This window comes from Culex quinquefasciatus, chromosome 1 (genome assembly GCF_015732765.1).
Source record: "Culex quinquefasciatus strain JHB chromosome 1, VPISU_Cqui_1.0_pri_paternal, whole genome shotgun sequence".
Lineage (NCBI taxonomy): Eukaryota > Metazoa > Arthropoda > Insecta > Diptera > Culicidae > Culex > Culex quinquefasciatus.
The window spans coordinates 117,613,770-117,637,492 of record NC_051861.1 but is presented as its reverse complement, the minus strand read 5'-3'; the positions used below and the strand labels follow the sequence as shown (position 1 = coordinate 117,637,492).

The window sequence follows — 23,723 nt, the reverse complement described above, 5'->3', positions numbered from 1 at the left end:
GCTCTCCGTAGTGTCGCCATCCGGTCGTCTCCTGTCTTGTCCGATTACTCCTTCACCATCGTAGCTTATCTGAATCCGAGGTCCGCTTCCCTGAACGCTGGCATGCAGGACATGCCATCGACTCCAAATCTCGCTTGTTGGGATGTGCATGAGTTGCCACTTGTTCTGCCGCCTCAGCGGGATGTGAACTGAGCGTGATTTCCCGATGAATATGATCCGCGTCGGAAACTCGCTGCCCTTCCGCTTCGCCTTCTTTGTTTGTTGCTGTGCTTCATGTTTCTCAACAGGAACGCGGTGTCGGTTCATCGCATCCACCGACCTGTGCCGGCGACGATGTTTTCTTGCCGCAAACGTTACCTCCACGTCCGTTTCCATCCCGTTTGGGCTCGTTGGTTCCTGATTATGCGGGTTGTTGGTTCCTGATACAGTATACTCCGAATCGTTGACCGGAAGTCGCACGATGAAGCATTCATCCTTGTTCCGAGTGAGCACTGTGGCTGTCTGACCGGAAGGAATAAGCTGCTGCGGCTTCGGAACCTCCTCCTGATCCCCAAAAATGAGCAAAGATGCTTCAAAATCCAAATCGTCGTGAATCCGCGCTTGGGGAAGATTGCCATCGATTCCTCGAAGCGTCTCCGCTGGCACTTCCGCACCATTTCCGTTTCCTGGTTGAGCTTCCGGTTTATTGTTGTTGTAGGCCGGTTCCTCCTTGGCGTCCCCCGATGACAGCAACCGCTCAACTTGGTCGAGCATTTCCTCCAAATCCGGCCCTAGCTGACCCTTCATCGTGGCGCGTTGCGTCTCGAGAAACAACTGCATCGCATCTCGGATGTCGCGTTCGCAGTTGTTGGTTTTGATTCCGCCCGTCCGGAAACCCGATTTTGCCGGTTTATTGGCCGTAACGTACCTCTCCATGATGTTCATCGCGCTGTAGTAGGACTCGTTAAACTCCTCCCGATAGTCGTGCATTGCCGGGTTTTCTTCTTCTCCCTCGATGGCCGTCTGCGTTCGCCGGAAGTCTCCAGCAAGCTCCCGGAGAAGGTTGAGCCGATCCTGGGCCTCGCCAACGGTCACTTTCCGCCCGGCCAGGTTCTCGGCTGCCGCCAACTCCCCTCTCACTCGCACCAGGTGTGCGTTCCGAATTTGGACCAGTTTTTCCATGTCCACCGATTCGCACGAAAAACTATCCGGACTCCGAAGGACCATGTTTTGGTGGACCTTGGACTGGTCCGACGAGGCAGAACCGAGGAGAAAGAAAACACGCCGGGGACTCTAACTAAAACTCGCTTTATTTCCGTCCGATCTGTTGGTGTGTTTGTTCGCAACTTAACTGCTGTCACGGCGCACGCCGGGAACTGTCAAATGCACAGGGGTGTGCATTGCCAATTGAGGGCATAGGGATGGTCAACCGGAACACCCTTTGACACCAAATTTCTATCTCATCACCGTTTCAGGCTGCAAATTATTGAAAAACACCTCTTTTTTCGCATGTTCAAAAATGGAAGGGGTCGTACCGCCCCTCCGTCACGAGATATCAAAAAACGGACCTCGGATTCGTGATCAGGGACAAAAGTTACCCCTTAGGACAAAGTTTCACGCAAATCGAAGAGGGGTCGGGGCAACTTTTCCCGATTTCGTGTGAGTTGGTAGAGAATTACCCTTATAGAAAAACCTGTTTGGCATTTGACGTAGATGATTCCCAGCATGTTGTGCCAGTGTTTAGAGTACACTAATTACGCTAATCTTTAAGGCTCCTGAAGACCCTGAGAGGCTATATTATTCATGCTAAAAACAAGACGTTTTTAACTGGCAACAAGCATAACATTACTTTAAACTTAAATGCCAACCAGAACAAGCTGAGTTCCTTTAAGAAGAGCTCTTAGTGCCGATGCATGTCTGTTAAAAACTATTTTAATAAATCAAATAGGGCACTTTCAGGATTTTTCTTCCAATTTTTGAATGTTGTGATCACAGTTTGAAATAAGCTCTCGGATTTTAGGGTTTTTTACAGGAGTTCATTGATGTTATTTTTTTTTTAATGGTACACGCAGAAAAAAACAAATGAATTGATTGCGTTGAAACAAAACAACAATTTCTCAAAAAAAAATCTTTTGTAGAAGAATTTAAACAATGTAAAACGCATGATTGCATGAATTGAAAAAATAAAATCTTCGATAGTTCAATTAAATAAAAAAAATTGTCGGTGATATTCCACTTCCAGAAAATAAACAAATACATATTTTTCGTATCCTTATTTTATTTGTAGCTCATAAGAGTTAAAAATACTTTGAAAATATTTAACTATTTTTCTTTGATTCTTTCTCTTCCCGTTCCGTTGCCCGCTGTCAGTGTCCGTATTTTTTTTTACTTCATCTTCTTCTTCCCCGTTTCTTCGTTTGCTAACATTGTTTAAATATTTATCCACCTTTCGTAACTACACGTAACATTTTTTTTTACTCCTCCAGTGTTGCCAGCCCGTGTTAAACTGTATCTTTTTTTAATAGTAAGTTTTTCGTCTAACAAAGCTTTAACGAGGGGGGGGGAGAGTGGTGAAGGGTAAGTAACAACACGTTTTTTTTAATGTTTCTTTTTCGATTTATCAAAGTGTCACAATTATTTGGAAAAACTGACAACACTAACGCTTGCGGAACAGTTAAATAAATAATAAAAAGAGTGAGGGGGAGCGTTGCGTCAACAATCAACGGGTACGAATAACGATTGAACCTGTTTTTTTTTTCTGTTTTGCTCTAAGTCACTTAAGTTGTAATAGAAAAAGATTTTTTTTAAGGCATTTCCTGCGGAGAAATGATGACAGGTGCGCGCGCACGCTTCAACATGACTTTTGATATTTTTTGTTCGTGTAAGGTTACTTTGTTTTTTTTTTCTTCTCAACTAACACAGATTTTTTTTTAATTTTAAATTTTCAACTACAAACAGGTAAAAATGTGATGCTTTTTTACAGACTACACAAAAATTTGGTTTTCGTTTTCAAAGGAGAGACATGGAACAAACAATCGAAGCTACTTCGAAGATGTGGTTTTGGCAGCTGAAGAGTTTTCAGTGTGACTCACTCGAATTATTACGTCTGGATGTCTGTGTGTGGGTGTGTTTAACAGAAGATGCTTGTCAACCGATTGTCATGTATGTGTGTGTGAGTGTTGCTAGCTAAAATTCAAATTTTTGTTTTCTAAAAAATAGAAGAGAGGAGTTTGCGGAAGGGGGACTCTCAAAAATAAATCTTTTTTTCCTTGATTGCTGCAAAGTGCTCTAACAATTTGCATTAATGTCATTGTGTGAGTGTGTGTAAGTTGCTATTATTTTGCTTCCGGGAGGGTTCGGAATGATTCCATTTTGCGATATCTTCTTGCTTGTTTAATAAATATTTACATATACATAAAGCGCAAACCTTTTGTTGTTTGTTGTCCTTGTTGTGACATGCCGCGCGCTTAGTCCACTCCGGCAAAGCCTTGGCTGCCCTCGATTGCTTTGATCAGTCGGTCCTTTAGCGCCAGATAGCTTTCGTAGGGGGGCAGATCCAGCCGGTTGAAGCTGCATGGGTGAAAAAGAAGTGAAAAGTTGTTTAAGTCAGTATACAGAAAAAAAATTCTCAAAAATTCTTAAAATTCTTAAAATTTTTAAAATTCTTAAAATTCTTAAAATTCTTAAAATTCTTAAAATTCTTAAAATTCTTAAAATTCTTAAAATTATTAAAATTCTTAAAATTCTTAAAATTCTTAAAATTCTTAAAATTCTTAAAATTCTTAAAATTCTTAAAATTCTTAAAATTCTTAAAATTCTTAAAATTCTTAAAATTCTTAAAATTCTTAAAATTCTTAAAATTCTTAAAATTCTTAAAATTCGTAAAATTCGTAAAATTCGTAAAATTCTTAAAATTCTTAAAATATTTAAAATTCTTAAAATTCTTAAAATTTTAAAATTCTTAAAATTCTTAAAATTCTTAAAATTTTAAAATTCTTAAAATTCTTAAAATTCTTAAAATTTTAAAATTCTTAAAATTCTTAAAATTTTAAAATTCTTAAAATTCTTAAAATTCTTAAAATTCTTAAAATTCTTAAAATTCTTAAAATTTTAAAATTCTTAAAATTCTTAAAATTCTTAAAATTCTTAAAATTCTTAAAATTTTAAAATTCCTAAAATTCTAAAATTCTTAAAATTTTAAAATTTTAAAATTCTTAAAATTCTTAAAATTCTTAAAATTTTAAAATTTTAAAATTTTAAAATTCTTAAAATTCTTAAAATTCTTAAAATTCTTAAAATTCTTAAAATTCTTAAAATTCTTAAAATTCTTAAAATTCTTAAAATTCTTAAAATTCTTAAAATTCTTAAAATTCTTAAAATTCTTAAAATTCTTAAAATTCGTAAAATTTGTTTAATTCGTAAAATTCGTAAAATTTGTAACATTTGTAAAATTCATAAAATTCGTAAATTTAAAATTAGTAAATTCATAAAATTCAAATAAGTAAAATACGCAAAATTCGTAAAATTCTTAAAATTCGTAAAATTTGTAAAACACTGTAAAATTCGTAAAATACGCCAAATTCGTAGAAATCGCAAAATTCGAAAAATACGCATCATTTGTAAAATTCGTAAAATTTGTAAAATTTGTAAAATTTGTAAAATTTGTAAAATTTGTAAAATTTGTAAAATTTGTAAAAATTGTTTTGCCCATAAAAAAATTTCAAAAAAGCCATTTTTTTATACTTCAATTTTAAGAATTTGTGAAATGGGTATCAAACGATTCGAAATTTTAACTGTATTTTAACTGCTTTTTTAAATGAAAAAGCAGATAAAATGTCGTTTCGTTTGATACCCATATTGCAAATCATGAAAATTTGAGTACTTTCAAAAATACGGTGTTTTGTGAAAATACAAGCATAATTTCGAATCGTTTGATACCCATAATTTTTTTTTTTTAATTTGTAAAATTTGTAAAATTTGTAAAATTTGTAAAATTTGTAAAATTTGTAAAATTCGTTAAATTCGTTAAATTCGTTAAATTCGTTAAATTCGTTAAATTCGTTAAATTCGTTAAATTCGTTAAATTCGTAAAATTTGTAACATTTGTAAAATTCGTAAAATTCATAAATTGAAAATTAGTAAATTGATAAAATTAAAATTTGTAAAACACTGTAAAATTAGTAAAATACGCCAAATTCGTAGAAATCGTAAAATTCGTTAAATACGCAAAATTCGTAAAATTCGTAAAATTCGTATAAATTGTAAAATTCGTAAAATTCGTATTTTTTTTTAAATCGTAAAATTTGTAAAATTAGTAAAATTCGTAAAATTTGTCAAATCGTAAAATTTATAAAATTCGTAAAAATAAAATTAGTAAAATACGCAAAAGTCGTAATATTCGTATAATTTGTAAAATTCGTAAAAGGCGTAAAATTAAAATTAGTTAAATACGCAAAATTCGTAAAACTCGAAAATTTTGTAAAAAATTTTTAAATTCGTAAAGACGCAAAATTTGTAAAATTCGTAAAATACGCAAAATTCGTAAAATTCTTAAAATTTGTAAAATTCGCAAAATTCGTAAAATTCGTACAATTTGTAAAATTCGCAAAATTCGTAATTTTTTTGAAATCCGTAAAATTACCAAAATTCCTAAAACTCGTAAAATTCGGAAAATACGCAAAATTCGTAAAATTCGTAAAATTCGTATAATTTGTATAATTTGTAAAAATCGTAAAAGGCGTAAAATTAAAATTAGTAAAATACGCAAAATTCGTAAAACTCTAAAAAATTGTAAAAAATTGTAAAATTCATAAAGACGCAAAATTTGTAAACTTCGTAAAATACGCATAATTCGTAAAATTCGTAAAATTTGTAAAATTCGTAAAATTTGTAAAATTCGTAAAATTCGCAAAATTCGTAAAATTCGCAAAATTTTTGAAACCCGTAAAATTCGCAAAATTCGTAAAATTCGTAAAATACGCAAAATTCGTAAAATTTGTAAAAAATCTTAAAAAATCTTAAAAATCGTAATATTCGTAAAATTATTAAAATTTTAAATTAAATTATTTAATTATTAAATTGTTAAATTATTAAATTATTTTTTTTCTGCAGTTTAACACAGAAATAATGTAGGCCAGATATAAATTCTGCCAAATGCCTTTCTGCTTCTGCTTTTCGGCAGATTGGCCATTCTGCCGATTGAACTTCTCTGCCTTTTGAAATTCTGCCAAAGCTTTTTTTGCAATTTTTATAAATCTTTCATTGAACGATCTGCCGATTGATATTTTCTCCCATTTGTTATTTATACTGCCGATTGATTTCTGCCCTTCTTATCGTTTTTTTCCGAACCTGTCACTCGAATGACAGCTCTAAACTTACCACGTGTGCGCCCGCGGGTAGTTCTCCGGCGTGCCCCACTTCTCGATCGTGAACATCTGCGGCCCGTTCGAGCCGTACAGCTCCTTGAAGCCGTTCATCGGCACCCGGCTCGTACCGGTCACAAACTGCAGCAGCCGGGCGCGCATCTCGTTCGAGAAGGAGAGGACCGCACGCCAGAACCACTGGATGATGACGTGGTTCGCAAAGTAGTCGCCCTTGTACAGCGTGTTGCGCTTCCAGTCCTTGACGTCGATGCTCTGGATGCCGCACATCAGCAGCTCCAGCTCGTTCTCGTCGAAGATCTTCAGCATGTTGAGCGGCACGATCTGGCCGAACCCCTCGAGGAAGGCCTGCATCTGGTCTTTGACGCGGGCCACGAAGCGCCACTCGATCACTAGCTTGATGTACTCGTCCTTGTTGTCGTTGGTGACCTCGATGTCGGCGCCGTTGGGCTTCAGTTCCCGCTGGCTGGTGTAGCCGAACGTTTCCTCGTCCACGCAGAACGTCAACATCAGCTCGCTCGGGTCGTTCTCCTTGATCCAGAGCAGAGAGTTGTAGTACTCCATGTCGACGGCCTCCATGTCCTTGAGGTCGATTGGCTTCTGGAGCATCATCTTGTAGAAGGGGCGGATGAAGAACGCGTCCAGGAGCTTGCCGTGGTACACGGCCATGCCGGCTACCCGTCCGATGAACCTGAGGTGGAAAGGGGTTCCGTTTAGTTCCGTCTACCAAATTCTCGTGCTGTAACTTACTTGAAGTAGTGCAGGTGATCCTCGTTGCACAGCCCACTGAACGGGTTGATCTGCAGCGTGTAGTTGTCCATGGCCGAGTACTCGAACAGCCCGTAGTACGGGTTGAACATCTCCTTCGACAGCAGGTAGAACCACTCGCGGGCCAGCCCGCCGTAGTCCAGGCCCGCCTCGCCCTCGAACTCGATCCACAGCTTCGTCTTGAGCAGATCGACCTTGGTGATCGAGTTGATGATGCGGTACGAGTCCTCCAGGATGGACGCCCGCCGCACCTTGATCTCGATCTTGTTCGGGACGTTGGCCTGTGGAAAAAAAATCTTCTCGTTTCAAATATTCAAAATAAAATTTTTAAATATTTTTTTAAATAATATTGAAACCTTAACGGAATTACTGCAAAATGAGTTTGTATGAAAAAAAATCGCATCATGCAAATTTCATCCAAACAATACAATTGTTTCAAAAAAATATTTTTTGAAGATCAGTGCTCATCTTCATAACCTAAACTGAGAAACCGACAGCAAAAAAATCCCACATTCCCCAAATATCAACTTTTCAGATATCCAAAAATTCTTTATTTATTGAATTCCCAGATATTAAAAATCCCGAAGAGATTTTTTTCAAATTCTATTTTTTTATTCCCGAATTCTTAATTTTTTTATTCCCGAATTCCTAAAATCCCAAATTCTCAGGTTCCCAAAAAAATACCAAATTTCCAACTTTCCAGATTTCCAAATTCAAAGATTCTCGAAATCTCCAAATTTCATAATCCCGAATTTTCAGATACCCAAATCTTCAGATTCCCAAAATCCTTTATTCCCGAATTCCCATATTTGAAAAATCCCAAACCCCTTAATTTTCAAATTTTTATATTGTTTATTTTCAGATTCCCATTGTACTTCCTTATTCCCAAATTCCCAAAAATTCAAATCCTCAAAATCACTGATTCCCGAATTTCCAATACTTAAAATCACAAAATAAAATATTCCAAAAATTCCAAATCCCCAGATTCCCCAGATTAAATTTCCCAAATTTGCTGATTCCCAAATTCTTAGATTTCAATTTCAAATTCCCAGAAAAAAATCCCGAATTTCCAGATTCCCAAATTTAAAAAATTCTTAATTCCCGTATTCCAAATATTCCAAACACCAAATCTTCAAATATCTTTTTTTTATTTCCAGATTCCCATTGTCCTAATTCCCAAATTCCTAAAACCCAAATTCTCAAAATCAAAAATTCACAAAATCGAATATTCCCAAAATCCCAAGTACTCAGATTCCGAAAAATCAATTTTCCCAAAATCACAATTTGCAGATTACCAAATTCTCCGATTCCTGTGATCCTTTATTCCAAAATTCCCTAAAGTTCTCAATTTTTTCCCAAAATCTCAAATGCCCAGATTTATAGATTCCCAGAATCCAAAAAATGTTTATTCCTGGAGTTCCAGATTTATAAAAACCCAAACTCCTTTATTTTCAAATTCTCAAATATTTAAATTCTCGGATTCTCAAAATTTTTTATTCTCTAATTCGAAAATCCCAAATTCCCAGTTTCAAAAAATCCCTAATTTTCAGATTCCCAAATCCTCAGATTCTATAAATCGTAAATTACCAAAATTCCGAATATCCAGATTTCCAAATTTACAATATCCTTTCTCGAATTCCCGTATTCCAAATATCGAAAACCACTAATTTTCAAAAAAAAAACTTTTAATTCCCAGATTCCCGATTTCTTTCCATATTCCAATATTCCTTAAAACCCAAATTCACTGAGTCCCAAATTTCCAATTCTTTAAATTACAAATTCCCAAATTCGAAGATTCCCAAAATGCCAAGTACCCAGATTTCCCAAATCTCAGATTTCCAGATTCCAAATAAATAAAATTTCTCAAATTCGCAAATTCCCAAATACCTAAATTCCCAGATTCCAATGATCCTTTATTCCCAAATTCCCTAATTTTAAAATTCTCAAATTCTTTCCCGAACTGAATTTTCAGTTCCCCAAATCCTCAGATTTAAAAAATCGTAAATTACCGTAATCCCAAATTTCCAGATTCCCAAATTTAAAAAAAAATCCTTAATTCCCGAATTCCCGTATTCCAAACACAAAATATTCAAATTATTTTTTTTTATTTCCAAATTCCCAATGTCCTTATTCTCAAATTACTAAAAACCCAAATTCTCAAAATTACAAATTCCCAAATTTAAATATTCCTACAATCCCAAGTATCCAGATTCCGAAAAATCTAATTTCCCAATATCACAAATTCACAGATTGCCAAATTCTCAGATTTCCTATGATCCTTTATTACCAAATTTCCTAATTTCAAAGTTCTCAAATTCTTTCCCAAAATATTAAATGCCAATATTTCCAGATTCCGAAAAGCCAAAAATTATTGATCCCCGAACTATTAAAACCCCAAATTCTTTTATTTTCAAATTCTGAAATGTTTAAATTCCTGGATTCTCAAAATTTCTAACTCTCAAATTCGAAAATCCCAAATTCCAAGATTTCCAAATTTCCATATTCCTAATCTCAAATCCAGATTTCCAGACTCCCACAAAATCTCAAATTCCCAGATTCAAAAAATCCCTAAATTTCAGATTACCAAATCCTCAGATTCAAAAAATCGCAAATTACCAAAATTCCGAATTTTCAGATTTCCAAATTTACAAGATCCTTTCCAGAATTCCATTATTCCAAATATCCCAAACCACTAATTTCCTTTTTTTTATTCCCAGATTCCCAATGTCTTTTTTTATTTTCTAATTCCTAAAAACCCAAATCCTCAAATTCACTGATTCCACAAATTTCAATTCAATTCAGTTTATAACTAATTCTCAAAATCACAAATTCTCAAATTCGAAGATTCCCAAAATTCCAAGTATCCAGATTCCCCAATCCTCAGATTTCAAGATTTTGAAAAAAACAAATTTACCTAATTCACAGATTCCCAAATTCTTAGTTCCCAAATTCCCAGATTCCAATGATCCTTTATTCCCAAATTTCCTAATTTTAAAAATTCTCAAACTCTTTCTCTAAATATAAAATTCCTCGAAAAAAATCTAGAATTTTCAGATTCCCAAATTCTCAGATTACAAAAATCGTAAATTATCAAAATTCCGAATTTCCAGATTCCCAAATCTACAAAAAAAAATTTCCCGAATTCCCGTAATCATAATATCTTAAACCCTCAATTTCCAAATTTATTTTTTTTCTATTCTCAGATTCCTACGTTCCTTATTCCCAAATTCTTAAAAAAAAAAACAAATAATTTTTTTTCCGAGTTCGAATATTCCCAAATACCGAAATACCGAAAAATCAAATATCACCAAATCCCAAATTCAAAGATTCCCAAATTCCCTAATTTTAAAGTTCTCAAATTCTTTCTCAAAATCTCAAATGCCCAGATATCCAAAATCCCAAAATCCAAAATTTATATATTCCCGAAATTCCAGATTAATAAAAAAAACCCAAACTCCTCTATATTCAAATTTTCTGATGTTTAAATTCTCGGATTCTCAAATTTCCTTATTCCTAAATTCGAATATCCTAAATTCCAAGATTCTCAAAATTCCATATTCTCAATCTCAAATTCACAAATTCCAGATTTCCCGACTCCCAAAATTCCAAATTCTTGTATGCTTTTTTTTCACTTTGTTAGAGTTTTATTGAAAAATACTAAAATTTTCACAAATTATCGTATTTTTTCGAAAATACTCAACATTTTCAAAGTGTGCGATATGGGTATCAAACAAATCGAAATTTGGTATGCTTTCCACAGAGTTTTTTTTTGGAAAATACAAATTTTTTCACAATATACCGTTTTTTTTCGAAAGTACTCAAATTTTCATGATTTGCAATATGAGTATCAAACGAAGCGAAATTTTGAGTGCTTATTTCACTTTATTAGATATTTTATTTTTTGTTTTTTCACAAATGACCGTATTTTTTCAAAAATATTTAACATTTTCAAAATGTGCAATATGGGTTTGATACCGAAATTTGGTTCGCTTTTTTACATCGACAGAGTTTTTTTTGGAAAATACATTTTTTTTTCCACAAGATACCTTTTTTTCGGAAAAAACTCAAAAAACTCAAATTACCAAAATATGTAATATGAGTATCAAACGAAGCGAAATTTTGTATGATTTTTTTAATTTATTAGTTTTTTTTTAAACACTGGGTTTGGAATATGGGTATCAAACGACGTATGATATGATGCATTGACAATTTGAATGTATGTATGAAGCATGCACAATTTTGCTTCGTTTGAAAATTTGAGTATTTTTGAAAAAATACGGTTATTTGTAAAAAAATCAGTATTTGAAAAAACTCTAATAAATTGAAAAAGCATACTAAACTTCAATTCGTTTGATAACCATATCGCAAATTTTAAAAATTTGAATTTTCAAAAAAATAATTTTGTGAAAATTTTACTATTTAAAAAAAAACACTAATAAATTGAAAAAGCATACAAAAATTTCGCTTCGTTTGATACCCAATTTAAAACAAAAATTATGTTCGATAAAATATGGTATTTTGTGATTTTTTTTTGTATTTTTCAAACAAACTGCAATAAAATTAAAAAGCTTTCAAATTTTCGCTTCGTTTGAAACCCATATTGCAAATTAAGAAAATTTGAGTATTTGCGAAGAAATGGAGTCTAACATTTCAAAAGGGCACAAAACTTTTGTAAACAATAGTGTATCCCTTTCACTCAAATGACAGTTTACATAAGGTGTGAGAGGGATACATTCTTGTTCACAAAAGTTTTGTGCCCTAATGAAATGGCAAGCACAAAATAAGGTATTTTGTGAAAATTTTAGTATTTTACAAAAATACGGTATTTTGTGAAAATTTTAGTATTTTTCAAAAATACTTTAGTAAAGTGAAAGAAACATACAAAATTTCGTTTCGTTTGATACCCATATTGCATATTTAGAAAATTTGAGTATTTTCGGAAAAATACAGTATTTTGTGAACAATTTTGAGTATATATTTAAACTTTGAAACTTACTAGATTTTCATAAAATATATTCTTAGTGAAAGCCTTGAAAATCTAACATGATATGGTTGAATTTATCGATTTTAGAAAGATTTAAAAAATGATTTTATAGCCTTTCCTCAGTAAGGTGAGGAAGGAAAACACGAAATAATTTGAATGCTAAAACAAAAGAAATATCCAACGGTCAATTTAAAAACCAAAACCAACGATTAGAACCGTTCAAACCGCAACCCTTTGTTCGGGATGGTTGCGTGCTTTTTGTTTTATGTTTAGCCAGTCGTCACCAACCGTCACCAATCGTCACGCTTCAAAATCGAGGATATTTGTTTTCGATTTCGTTGCAAACGTTACCGAAACTGATTGTAGAAATTTTAAAACGAATCTCGCTGCTACTTACCGGCTTCCGGAGCTGCCCCTTGAGGTACTCGTACTTCCGCTTGTAATCTCTCGAGTAAGGAACTGCTTGGCCGGCTACGTTTGGCATCGACAGGCGGGGATCCTCCCACTGGGTGGTTCGCGTGTCTGAAAAAGGTCCAACAAGGTCAGTCTTAACTCAGAGTCGGCTACGAACTTGTTCTTACTGTGATCGATGAAGAATATCCGCCCGTCGGTGTGAACTCGCTCCTCCCAACCTTCCGGCAGTGGTGCCAGTCCGTCCTCCGGACGCCGCGAGTCACTGATGGCCGCACTGCTGGACGCGTTCGGCATCGGGCTGGCTCGACCCGTCCGCGGATCCACCCACGAGGTCTTCTTCTCGTTGTGATCGATGAAGAACACGCGACCGTTGGGCGCGAGCTGCATCGACCACCCGGTTGGCAGCACTGCTTCCGCCGCGGCCGGACTACTGCTGGACGAATCGTTCTCGTTGGACGTCGACGAGCGGGTCGACGACCGGTCGTCACCCGTGTCGTTGTTGTTGTTGGTGGCGGTAGTCGACGCTCGTCGGGTTCCTCCTCCGCCGCTGTCCGCTTCGTCGTCTCCGTTGGCCGGAGGATGGGCCGCGGAACCGCCCGCTCCTCCGTTGAGACTTCCTCGAACGCTGTTGTCGCTACCGATCGACGAACGGCTCGAGGAGCGACGACTGCTCTCGCTGAGGTGCTGCAGTATCCGGTTCTGCGCCGCGTGGTCACCATCCTGTGGAAAACAGAGGGCAAGCTTTAGCGTTAGCGTTGACGTTTGGAGGTTATGACCACCACCAACAGAGAGAGCTGCTAGTGCATCTACATCCTGGCGCACTAATACACACACAAGTCGACGAGCAAAAAACACAAACAAAGAGCAGCAGAGCGCAAAGCGGACGAACGCGTTGGACGGAAGTTACCTCTCCGGCGGAACCTTCGTCTCCCTCTTCCTCCTCAAACAGTTCCGGAACGCTTTCCGGGGACGGCGGCGGTAGATCTTCCGGGCTTCTGGGTTGGATCGTCACCGGTCGCGATCGCACGATCGTTGGCAGTGCCGACGGAAGTCTTCTTCTTCATTGCGCGAAAAAATAGGGTGTACAAAGTGAGGTTAGTTCGTGCGAGCAAACCGGAAGGCGCGTACACCAACCTTCGGCTAATGCCGGCTACGCCGGGGTTCGCCACCGAAGCTACCCGGCTCGGGCTGCGCACCAGCGCGGCCGGAAGCTGCGGCGGCGAACTGACCCGGATCGTCGGCAGCGAGCGCAGCGAGTCCGACCGGAACACCACGGCTTCGTCATTTCTTGGCGTTGACTCCGTGATCGCCGGAAGCAGCGAAGCTGCCGAGCTGTTCAACGAAGTGTCCAACCGCATAGCCGCCACCTCGGACGAGAGGCTCGCGTTGCTGGACTGCTCACACGCACAAGATCAAAACAAAATAAAAACAGAACGGGTGAAACATGCAACACAACTTGTCAAAAAAAAAAGGGTGAGGGTAAAGCAGAAACCAAGATCTTAAGCCTAAAAGGGGGTCACAAGCAACAATCACACGCTCAAACACGCTCATCCACCTCTTCGTGATCATCGGCGAGGTCCGCGCTGAGCGCGTCAACGCCGACTTCGTCCTCGGGCGGTGCCACCGGTTCCTCCCGACCGGACGCTTCCTCGATGACCAGCGGACTCGACTGGGAGTCGACCGTGTCCTGACGGTCGAGCGAAGAGGAAGTGACGAGCGCGACTTCCTGCACGGAAGGTGGCGGATCGTCGACCTCGTCGTCTTCCTCTTCCGTTTCGTCGTTGGTCAGACTGATCGAGTCGTTGTCGGTGTCTGCGTTGTCCTCCTGCGTTGATGGGTTTTGCAACACGCGCGCGAAAACATCAACATTCGCGACGAAACGATACGAATTTGTTTTGTTTTTGTTTTGATATATTGATTTTGTAAGGAAGGCATGCGATAAACAAAAGTGGAAAATTTAACTAGTTAAAAAAAGTGTTGACGCAACATTCCGGCATGCAATGTGTGTAAGTTTTTTTTTGGTAAGAATTCTGTGAAGTTGGTAAACAAGTGGGAACCAGTTTGGAACAGGAAGAATTACCGTAATGTTGTCATCCACGCTGATGTGAACACGTCGCTGGAAGGCGGCTGCCATGTCGGTGTCCTGGGATGATTGGGTCAAACTGGAAGGAACGGAAGGAGATGTCAGGTAAGTTTTAAAACATTGTTTAAATAAATTAAAAGAAAAACATTGTAAATTGGTAAAAATAGTTCATGTTATCTTGTAATGTAAACACTACCCGAACGTAATTTAAAATATTTTTTTTCCATTTAGGGACCATCCATAAACCACGTGGACACTTTTTTGGGAATCTCGAACCCCCCCCCCCCCCTTCGTGGACAATTGTCCATACAAAAAAAATCTTTTTGTATGGAGCGTGACAATCGCCATACCCCCTAAAGTGTCCACGTGGTTTATGGATGGTCCCTTTGGACCAATTTGGTTATTTTAGTACACTCAACCCCCGATGGTTGGTCACTTTTTCGTTTGACACTTTTTTAGTTTGTACCCCGTTGGTTGGTCAAAGTCAAACGAAAAAGTGACGAACTGTCACTTTTTACACGGCGCTCACGTACACTATCAAAACAAACGTTTGATAGTGTGTGTGAACTTCGTGTAAAAGGGGTGTCAAACTAAAAAGTGACCCCGTTCGTTTGACAACAGTTGGTGTCAAACCATCGGGGTTTGAGTGTAGTTTTGGTCGTTTTAGTAATTATGATCATTTTGGTATTTGTTATCGATTTGAGTAATTTTGAGCATTTTGATCGTTTTGACCATTTTGACGTTTTAGTCGTTTTGGCCATTTTGACAATTTTGGTCATTTTGGTTATTTTGGCCATTTATGTAGTTTTGGCCGTTTATGTTATTTTGACCATTTTTGTAATATTTGACCATTTTGTTTTTAAATTTCAGGCATTGTCATTTTTAGTAATTTTGGTAATTTGGCATGTCATTTTTAGTAATTTTGGTGATTTGGCATGTCATTTTTAGTAATTTTAGTGATTTTGTCGTTTAAGTCTTTTTGGCAATTTTGGCCATTTTGGTAATTTTTGTCAGTTTGGCCATTTTCACCATTTAGGTAAATTTGTCATTTTGATTATTTTGGTAATTTTGTCGTTTATGCCTTTTTGGCAATTTTGACCATTTTGGTAATTTTTGACCATTTTGGTAATTTTGACGATTTTGGCCATTTTGACCGTTTTTTGTCGTTTTGGCCATTTTGACAATTTTGGTCATTTTAGTCGTTTTGGTCATTTTGGTTATTTTGGCCATTTATGTCATTTTGGCCGTTTATGTCATTTTGACCATTTTGGCCATTTTCACCATTTTGGTCAATCTGAATATTTGAAATTTTAGGCATTTTCAGTAATTTTGGTACTTTGACCGTTATTGTCGTTTAAGCCTTTTTGGCAATTTTGACCATTTTGGTAATTTTTGTCATTTTGACCATTTTCGCCATTTTGACCATTTTGGCCATTTTCACCATTTTGGTCAATTTGTCATTTTTGATAATTTTGGTAATTTTGTCGCTTAGGCCTTTTTGGCAATTTTGATCATTTTGGTAATTTTTTTTTTTACCATTTTGGTCATTTTGACCGTTTTTGTCGTTTTGGCCATTTTGACAATTTTGGTTATTTTAGTCATTTTGGCCGTTTATGTCATTTTGACCATTTTGGCCATTTTCACCATTTTGGTCAATCTGACTATTTGAAATTTTAGGCATTTTCAGTAATTTTGGTACTTTGACCGTTATTGTCGTTTAAGCCTTTTTGGCAATTTTGACCATTTTGGTAATTTTTGTCATTTTGGTCATTTTGACCATTTTGGTCGTTTTGACCATTTTGGTAATTTAAGACCATTTTGGTCATATTCACCATTTCGGTCAATTTGACCATTTGAACTTTTTTATTAAATTTTAGTCATATTTGTATTTTTTAGTAATTTTGGTAATTTTGACCGTTTGTCGTTTATGCCTTTTTGGCAATTTTGAGAATTTTGATAATTTTGGTAATTTTGACCTTTTTGGCCATTTTGATCATTTTGGTAATTTTGACCATTTTGACCCTTTTGGTAATTTTGGTCATTTTGATCTTTTTGTACATGTTGGTATTTTTTACCATTTTGGTAATTTTGACCATTTTGGTCATTTTGGTAATTTTGACTTTTGACTCGCTTGGTTATTTTAGTCATTTTGACCCTTTTAGTCATTTTGACCATTTTGGTAATTGGGTCCTAAAATGAAGCTTAGATTCCTAATATTATTGTTTACAGCGATAAAGCTTATTTTCCTGAGTACAATGACCCTTTGTACGACCACAAAGAGTTTAAAATGGATTTTTAAATCAATTTTGAAAAATTAACCTCGCGGTCCTTCTTGACAGAAAAGCTCCTACTTGACAGCTCGTTTCAAGGGGACCATAGTTGATCCATCGAAAAAATGTTGTGTTGTCGAAACAAAATTTTGCATTAAAATGAAAAAAAGTGATCAGAAATTGTTTTTAATCGTGTTTTTTACCGTTGTACATAAAAATTGACATAGGGCTTTAGTACCCAATTTCGATCATTTTGACCGTTTTGGTCATTTTGGCCGTTTTGGTCATTTTGACCATTTTGGTAATTTTGACCATTTTGATCATTTTGACCATTTTGACCCTTTAGGTCATTTTGGTCATTTAGATCATTTTGACCGTTTTGGTCGTTTTGGATATTTTTACCATTTTGATCATTTTGGCCGTTTTGGTAATTTTGACCAATTCGGTAATTTTGACCATTTTGGTAATTTTTGCCGTTTTGGTCATTTTGACCATTTTGGTCATTTTGGTAATTTTGACTTTTGACTCGCTTGGTTATTTTGGTCATTTTGACCCTTTAGGTCATTTTGACCATGTTGGTCATTTCGATCATTTTGACCGTTTTGGTCATTTTGGCCGTTTTGGTCATTTTGACCATTTTGGTAATTTTGACCATTTTGATCATTTTGACCATTTTGACCCTTTAGGTCATTTTGGTCATTTAGATCATTTTGACCGTTTTGGTCGTTTTGGCTATTTTGACCATTTTGATCATTTTGGCCGTTTTAGTAATTTTGACCAATTCGGTAATTTTGACCATTTTGGTAATTTTTGCCGTTTTGGTCATTTTGACCATTTTGGTCATTTTGGTAATTTTGACTTTTGACTCGCTTGGTTATTTTAGTCATTTTGATCCTTTTGGTCATTTTGACCATTTTGGTAATTTCGATCATTTTGACCGTTTTGGTCATTTTGATTATTTTGGTCATTTTGAATGTTTTGGTCAATCTGACCATTTGAACTTCTTTTTATATGTTGGACATTTTTGACATTTTTAGTAATTTTGGTAATTTTGACTAAAAATGTTTATTTCTTTTTGCAAATTTTGACGATTTTGATATTTTTCGTCATTTTGGCCATTTTGGTCATGTTTACCATTTTGGTTATTTTGACCATTCTGGTCAAACTGTTGACCCGTTTGGTAATTTTGGTCATTTCGACTATCTCGGTCATTTTGACAATTTTGATCATTTTAGTAATTTTGGTCATTTTGACTTTCGACCCTTTTGGTACTTTTGGTCATTTTGACCATTTTGGTAATTTTGGCCAATTTGGTAATTTTGGACATTTGGTCATCTTGACCGTTTTGGTCATTTTTACTTTTTTAAGTAATTTTGTCCAATCTGGTCATTTCGACTTTTGTCCCGTTTAATTACTGGTCGTTTTGGTAATTTTGATCATTTCGACCAATTTGGTCATTTTGTCCATTATGACCATTTTGACTTTCGACCCTTTTGGTAATTTTGTTCATTTTGGTAATTTTTGTACTTGGTCATTTCGACCATTTTGACCGTTTTGACGATATTGGTAATTTTTACCACTTTGGTAATTTTGATCATTTTGGTAAGTTTGATCATTTTGCCATTTTGACCATTCTGGTCATTTTGACTTTTTTTTTGTCATTTTTTGTCATTGGTCATTGAACATTGTGTTTTTTTTTCGGTCATTTTGATCGTTTTGTTAATTTTGGTAATTTCTATCATTTTGACCGTTTTGGTCGTTTTTCCATTTTGGTCTATTTTTGTCAAGGCAATTTTGACCATTCTGGTCATTTTGACCCGTTTGGTCATTTTGACCATTTTGGTCATTTTGACCATTTTGGTCATTTTGACCATTTTGGTCATTTTGACCATTTTGGTCATTTTGACAATTGTGGTCATTTTGATAATTTTGACCATTTTGGTCATTCTGATCATTTTGACTTTTGACCCTTTTAGTAATTTTAATCATTTTGGTAATTTTGGTCATTTTGACCATTTTGGTTATTTTGACCAATTTGGCTATGTTGGATATTTGGTAATTTTGGGCATTTGGTCATTTTGACCATTTTGTTCATTTTTTAAAATTTTGGTTATTTTGACCGTTTTGGTCATTCTGATCATTTTGACTTTCGACCCTTTTGGTCAATTTAATCATTTCGACCGTTTTGGTAGTTTTGGCCATTTTGGTCATTTTAAACATTTTGACCATTCTGGTCATTTGACTTTTGACCCGTTTAGTAATTTTGTCCATTTTGGTGGTTCTTACCATTTTGACTTTTTTGTAATTTTGGTAATTTTGGACATTTTTGTCATTTTGACCATTTTGGTAATTTTGATCGTTTTTGACAATTTTGGTCATTTTAGTCGTTTTGGTCATTTTGAATTTTTCATTTTAGGGAGCGTTCTTCGTGCGTTATGTAGTCAAAAAACGCTCCCTTGATCATTTTGATAATTTTGACCGTTTTGGTCGTTTTGGCAATTTCGACTTCAAGGTTCGTTGCTAAATATCAAAATTTAACATTCAATTTGAAACTGCATCTACTTACACGGCGGTGGGTCGCTCCCACTGCGTCGACCGGGCCAGGTGGTTCACGTAGTAGGTCCGTCCGTTGGCATCCTGGCGCTCCTCCCAGCCCGAGGGCAGTATATCGGCCGGGCGGCTTGCGACCACGTTGGTATTCTAAAAAAAATAGCTTCTTTTAGTTTTGATTTTTGTTAGACATTTTTTTTAAACTTACACTAGAGATTGAGTTATTCGATTCGATGATTTCCCAGTCGGCCTCCCCGGCCGGAGTGTTCTGGTCCTGAATGTACGCGTGGTACAGATCCAGCTGGCCGCGCACCTTCGAGCGAGCACTGCAAGTCAAAGTTCCAAAGAGTGAGGTTAGAATCAGCGAGTTTTGGATCAACATGAGTTTATTTGAGGTTATGTTTGGGGTGGGCGCAGCAGCTGTCAAAAACCAAACTCATACAAACTATCTGACAAGGTGTGGATTTTGTTTGAGAATGTGTGGGGCGTTCGTGTTGGTGTTAGTATTCCGGGAGGGGCTCGCTCCGTCCAAAAAATCCAACCAAAAAAACCGAAAAAACAGCAAATAAAAGTTGTTAACCAAAAGTAGCAAATAAAAATCGCAACAAAAACCCAAACATACCCTACTGACCTGCGCGGCCGCAACGGGTAGCTCTTGGGCGGAATCTGCGCGCCCTCGGTCTCCTTCGGCAGCTGGGCCAGCGACAGCTCCACCATCCCGAGGAAGTCGTCCCGCGTCAGCCGGTTCTCGTCGAACACCTGAAAGACCAGCTTGTGCTCGTTCGGCTTGACGCGGAACACGAACTCCTCGTTCCAGCGCGGGTTCAGCGTCTTCTTTTTCGTCTTGGTGAGCACCGAGTCGATGTTTTCGTCGCCGGCGATCGTGTTCAGGTCGATCCGGACGTACGGGTCACTGCGGTAGAGGAGGGTGGAGAGTGAGGTTAGAATTGGGTTTTTTTTTCGGTAGATTGATTGGAACGTACCTGGCACCGAAAATGTCCTTTTTGGCCAGCTGTTGACCGGCGATGACTTTTATTCGCAATCGGCAGCATGGGCTTTCCTCGTTCTGGAGAATAAAAAAGAATCATTGTTAAACTTTTGAAAAAAAAAACAAGCATGAAATTTTACTTGTCGCCGAATTTATCGAACTCTTTGTCGTTTTGGTCATGTCTGTTACAAAACCAACAATATATTTTTAAGGTTTCCCCAAGATTCTTTTTTGAAAGAAATATTGGGAATTATTGCTTACCCGAGCAGACGGAAATAACTTGGAAAAAACATTTTTTCATATTTGAAAATATTAGGCCAATATCATTTTATGATATTTATAACAAGATTTGTTATTCAACGTTATGATTTTTTTGTTATTGGATTTTTATTGTAGACTAATAACATTTTTAGTTATTCTTCGAACAAATCTTTGTTATTATTATTTGATATTTTAACAACTAATTCGTTCATCCCAATAACAATTGGAGGTATTCTTCCATAACAAAAAATGTTATTCCAAAGTTGTTTTGGCTTTGAACCAATATTAGACCAATAACAAATTGTGTTATGATAACATAAACTGTTATTAAACTCTTATGCAAAAATTGATTTTTCAAGAAGATTCCATAACACTTATTTTAACAGTATTTGTTATTGAAATGGCATAGATTTTGTTATTACCGTCTGCCCGGGATGTTTTAATATTGGACAAGTATAAAAGATGTTTATCAATATAATGCCAATAATTTAAAAAAAATATTTTAGCTTAACGGTGCACATCAACCAGAGCATTTGCACCCAGATTTTTGTTACAGACTTTTTAGTATCTTCAAAACTACGGGTACTATCGAAATATTTTTTAATTCATCCCCTAAAGTACTTTCCACAAAGTAATTTACAACAAAGTTTGATTAATTTTACAATCCCGTTATTGCAGGATTGGGTCCGTAAGTTTGACAATTTTGGAATAAGAAGACAACAACTTCCTTCGTTGCTGTGCACCCTTAAGGTCAATTCAACAAATAGTTAAACTTCGACAGGAAAATAAAAATCAGAAGTTTAAAGTTCATTGACTTGTTCACTTAATTTCTGTTAGTTTCTACAGTATTTCAATAATGAGCAGTTTACGACACAAAATAAACAAATTTGACAAGATATATTGACAAAGAACTTTGTCCTAAGGTTTCTATACGGGGTGTCATATTTTTTTTATGAATTTTAGAGGATTTAACATAAAAAACTTTGAAAATAATGCATTAAAAAATATTGTATTGCTTCAAAATCAGTTCTTTATAAACTTAAAAAGCTAGGATTTAATATGTTTTTTTAGCAAACAATTTAGCAAATTATTTTTTAATATTATTATATTCCTTAGAACATGAGCTTTTTTGACAAATGAATTGGAATCACAAACATTGGACAGCTTTTGTTTTGGTTGAGGTGAAAGGGGAAAGCATCGCCCCGAGTTTTTAAAAGCAGCTTCAAGGAAATTGCAGTAACTTACGTAGTTCTGTCGAGTTGGGTTAGCGAAAATTCGAAACACATATTTGGAAGTTTAAAAAACTGCTAATGTTTGAACAAGTATTTAAAAAATATCTATTAGAAATTGAACCTCCATAAAATGCATTGAAAAAGTTTTTTTTTTACTTTTTTTCTAAACATTTTATGGTAAATACGATACGAAATATTTATTAATAGATTTTTTTACACAAGTTTTCAAAATACCTGTTCATGTCCGACAGAAATTACATTTTTGGTCATCTTGGTAGTTTTGGTCATTTTAGTCATTTTGATCATTTTCGTTGTTTTGACCATATTGGTAAATTCGGTCATTTTGATCATTTTATTCATTTTTGTTATTTTGATCATTTTTGGCATTTTGGTAATTTTGGCTATTTTAATAATTTCAGAAATTTAAGTAATTTCAATAATTTTGACAGTTTTGATAATTTTGGTCAGCTTAGTCATTTTGATCAGTTTTGTGAAATTGGTCATTTCGGCTTTTTTGGTCAAATCAGCAATTTTTGTCATTTTGGTCATTTTGATCATCTTAATTATTTTGATTATTTTGATCATTTTTGTCATTTTGGTCATTTCTCGATTAAATTTTCAAAAGGCCCTATCTGCATAGGAAACCCATGAGGGATAGGTTGTTTTGAAAATTTAATCTAGATTTTAGTTATTTTGATCATTTGGGTCATTTTGGGCATTTTTATCATTTTGTTAATTTTGCACATTTTGATCATTTAAAAATAATTTTAAAAATTTTGATAAGTTCCTTACTTGGTTTGATAATTTTGATAATCTTGATAATTTTGATAATTTTAATAATTTTGATAATTTTGATAATTTTGATAATTTTGATAATTTTGATAATTTTGATAATTTTGATAATTTTGATAATTTTGATAATTTTGATATTTTTGATATTTTTGATATTTTTGATAATTCTGATAATTTTGATAATTTTGATGATTTTGATAATTTTGATAATTTTGATAATTTTAATAATTTTGATAAGCAGTTAGATAATTTTAATAATTTTGATAATTTTGATAATTTTGATGATTTTGATAATTTTGATCATTTTGATAATTTTAATAATTTAAATAATATTGATAACATTAATAATTTTGATAATTTTGATAATTTTGATAATTTTGATAATTTTGGTAATCTTGATAATTTTGATAATTTTGATCTTTTTGATAATTTTGATAAATTTGAAAATTTTGATAAATTTGATAAATTTGATAAATTTGATAATTTTGATAATTTTGATAATCTTAATAATTTCGATAATTTTGATAATTTTGATAATTTTGTTAATTTGGATAATTTTGATAATTTTGATAATTTTGATAATTTTGATAATTTTATACTTTAGATAATTTAGATAATTTAGATAATTTAGATAATTTTGATAATTTAGATAATTTAGATAATTTAGATAATTTAGATAATTTAGATAATTTAGATAATTTAGATAATTTAGATAATTTAGATAATTTAGATAATTTAGATAATTTAGATAATTTAGATAATTTAGATAATTTAGATAATTTAGATAATTTAGATAATTTAGATAATTTAGATAATTTAGATAATTTAGATAATTTAGATAATTTAGATAATTTAGATAATTTAGATAATTTAGATAATTTAGATAATTTAGATAATTTAGATAATTTAGATAATTTAGATAATTTAGATAATTTAGATAATTTAGATAATTTAGATAATTTAGATAATTTTGATAATTTTGATAATCTTAATAATTTCTATAATTTTGATAATTTAGATAA

The 23,723-nt window shown here is 34.7% G+C and overlaps 1 protein-coding gene across 2 annotated transcripts in view; it reads right to left on the bottom strand.

Annotated features, from left to right (window-relative positions):
• Positions 1-2,239: 2,239 nt before the first annotated feature.
• LOC6048195 (E3 ubiquitin-protein ligase Nedd-4) overlaps positions 2,240-23,723 on the bottom strand; it is a 29,967-nt gene continuing 8,483 nt past the window's right edge. The window contains exons 2-11 of one of the 2 annotated variants that reach the window (XM_038260800.1): positions 20,412-20,494; positions 20,051-20,341; positions 19,637-19,754; positions 19,445-19,578; positions 14,606-14,687; positions 12,693-13,245; positions 12,509-12,633; positions 7,110-7,408; positions 6,358-7,050; positions 2,240-3,549 (exon numbers count right to left, since the gene is read on the bottom strand). In XM_038260800.1, coding sequence (XP_038116728.1) covers positions 3,447-3,549; positions 6,358-7,050; positions 7,110-7,408; positions 12,509-12,633; positions 12,693-13,245; positions 14,606-14,687; positions 19,445-19,578; positions 19,637-19,754; positions 20,051-20,341; positions 20,412-20,494 — 2,481 coding nt within the window. In that variant the 3' untranslated portion in view covers positions 2,240-3,446. The remainder of the gene's footprint in view (positions 3,550-6,357; positions 7,051-7,109; positions 7,409-12,508; positions 12,634-12,692; positions 13,246-14,605; positions 14,688-19,444; positions 19,579-19,636; positions 19,755-20,050; positions 20,342-20,411; positions 20,495-23,723) is intronic. The other variant, XM_038260804.1, reaches the window with a different exon arrangement.